This window comes from Solanum dulcamara, chromosome 9 (assembly GCF_947179165.1).
Source record: "Solanum dulcamara chromosome 9, daSolDulc1.2, whole genome shotgun sequence".
NCBI lineage: Eukaryota > Viridiplantae > Streptophyta > Magnoliopsida > Solanales > Solanaceae > Solanum > Solanum dulcamara.
In genome coordinates this window covers 4689917-4691761 of record NC_077245.1, presented here as the reverse complement: position 1 = coordinate 4691761, position 1845 = coordinate 4689917, and the positions used below count along the sequence as shown (strand labels likewise).

The following is a 1845-nucleotide window of genomic DNA, read 5'->3' as shown; positions in this document are numbered from 1 at the left end:
TATTTATAAATATTAAAAATTAAAATGCATAAATATAATTAAAAGACATATTTATAATTTATATATTATGTCTTTTTAATTTGAGATAAACTTTTTAATTATAAAGGATATAAGAAATTGTGAAAAATCAATCTTTCAGAATATAATAATGGAGACTACAACTTATTGCCAACCAACTACTCTATAGGAAGTGGTAAAAGCCGAAGGAAATGGACTAAAAACTCTGCCCATTAAGCATTGTTATTGAATCAGACAAAGGGCTTTTGTTTTATGAAAAGACAAGGACAAACTTGGGACACAGTACCCAATCACATGGACAAAATTGTCATTTTCTACGGCCCACCCAAAAACCCAATTCATTACTTTTCTTTTGTCGTCTTCGATAATCATTTCTACAGCACCCATAGCATGTGCTCCCCTTTAATCCCACCATTAACACCCCCCCACCCGACACCCCCACCTACCCTACCATCCCCCACCCCCTTAATCCAGGGAATAAAAAGACTTTCTATATCCTTTGATTTTCACAATTCAGATCTACCGATGAAGCGGCAATTCGACGCCGGAGGAACCGATTGCGATAATTTCACCGGCGGCGATGAGTTGAAGAAGATGAAGAAGGAGCTTTTAGAGTCGGAGGAACAGATAAAGTTACCGATGAAAAGGCAATTCGACGCTGAAGAAGCTGACTGTACAATCACCGTCTCCGGCGACTTGAAGAAGAGGATGAAGATGAAGCAGGTTATAGAGTCGCCGTCGGAGGAAGGAGAAGAAGCGGAAGCGGTGTTGTTAGATGAGAATCTATTGTACGAAGTACTGAAACACGTTGACGGGCGCACGTTAGCTACGGCGGCGTGCGTTAGCAAACAGTGGAATCAGACGGCGTTAGATGAGCGGCTATGGGAGCTGATCTGCACAAAGCACAACCGTAACCAACAGCAACAGCTCCGAGCCGTCGTCCTTGCTCTCGGCGGCTTCCGGCGTCTCTACTCACTTTACCTCTGGCCACTCTCGAAGCCGTCGCCGTCGCCGTCGCCGTTGCCATCATCTTCGACTCCTCCAGCTTCCGCTTGGCCTTGCCTACCTCCGGCCCCTTCTCGGCCGTTAAAATACGCCGCTACGAACACTCGATGGGGAAAAGACGAAGTCAATCTCTCGCTATCGCTGCTATCAATTCGGTATTATGAGAAGATGAATTTCAAAGCTAATAAATCAAGTTAATTGATATATTATATATTCAATTTCGTAATTTTAACATTATATTATCCTAATTTTTCAGCTTATGGTTTGCGTTTTACTGTATTGAATCATTTATGCTTAGATCTATATCTCTTATGTATCATATGTACCCTTTTGATTTTCCATGTAAATTGAGGACTGATTAATTCAAGTTGTGATGCTAATTTATATTTTAATTAGCGTTAATCGGAAGAAGAAAAAGTAGGATTAATGTGAAATATGGGCAGGAAACAAACAGATAAGAACAAAGAGGTGGCCACGCTCTTTGGCAGTATTAATGACTTTAGGGAAATGATTGGAAAATGACGAAAAAATGGTGTGTTCGCCCTTGGAATGTATTAATGGCCATCTGTTAAAATTCATATATTGGATTAGGCTGAGATTGGAATATAGGCATCATTTGGCACTTTGCTAGTATCAAGAACATTTCACCTTGTTATCCTTTATTTTTTTGGTTTTTTTTTCACGTTTAAATTTGATTAAATTTAGATTCGCGTGAAAAAGTGTTACATTGAGGCAATTCCATTTCCAAATTGAACTTGTGACTTCTGTTAAATGGTTATCAGTCGATAATTAAAGTTTATCCCTTTTATTATAAAGTTAGTG

General features: G+C 39.2%; 1 protein-coding gene across 1 annotated transcript; it reads left to right on the top strand.

Annotated features, from left to right (window-relative positions):
- Positions 1 to 333: 333 nt before the first annotated feature.
- LOC129904279 (F-box protein GID2) lies at positions 334 to 1415 on the top strand. The gene has a single exon (XM_055979818.1). The coding sequence runs from the start codon at positions 409 to 411 to the stop codon at positions 1219 to 1221; it is 813 nt and encodes a 270-aa protein (XP_055835793.1). The 5' UTR covers positions 334 to 408; the 3' UTR covers positions 1222 to 1415.
- Positions 1416 to 1845: the final 430 nt, after the last annotated feature.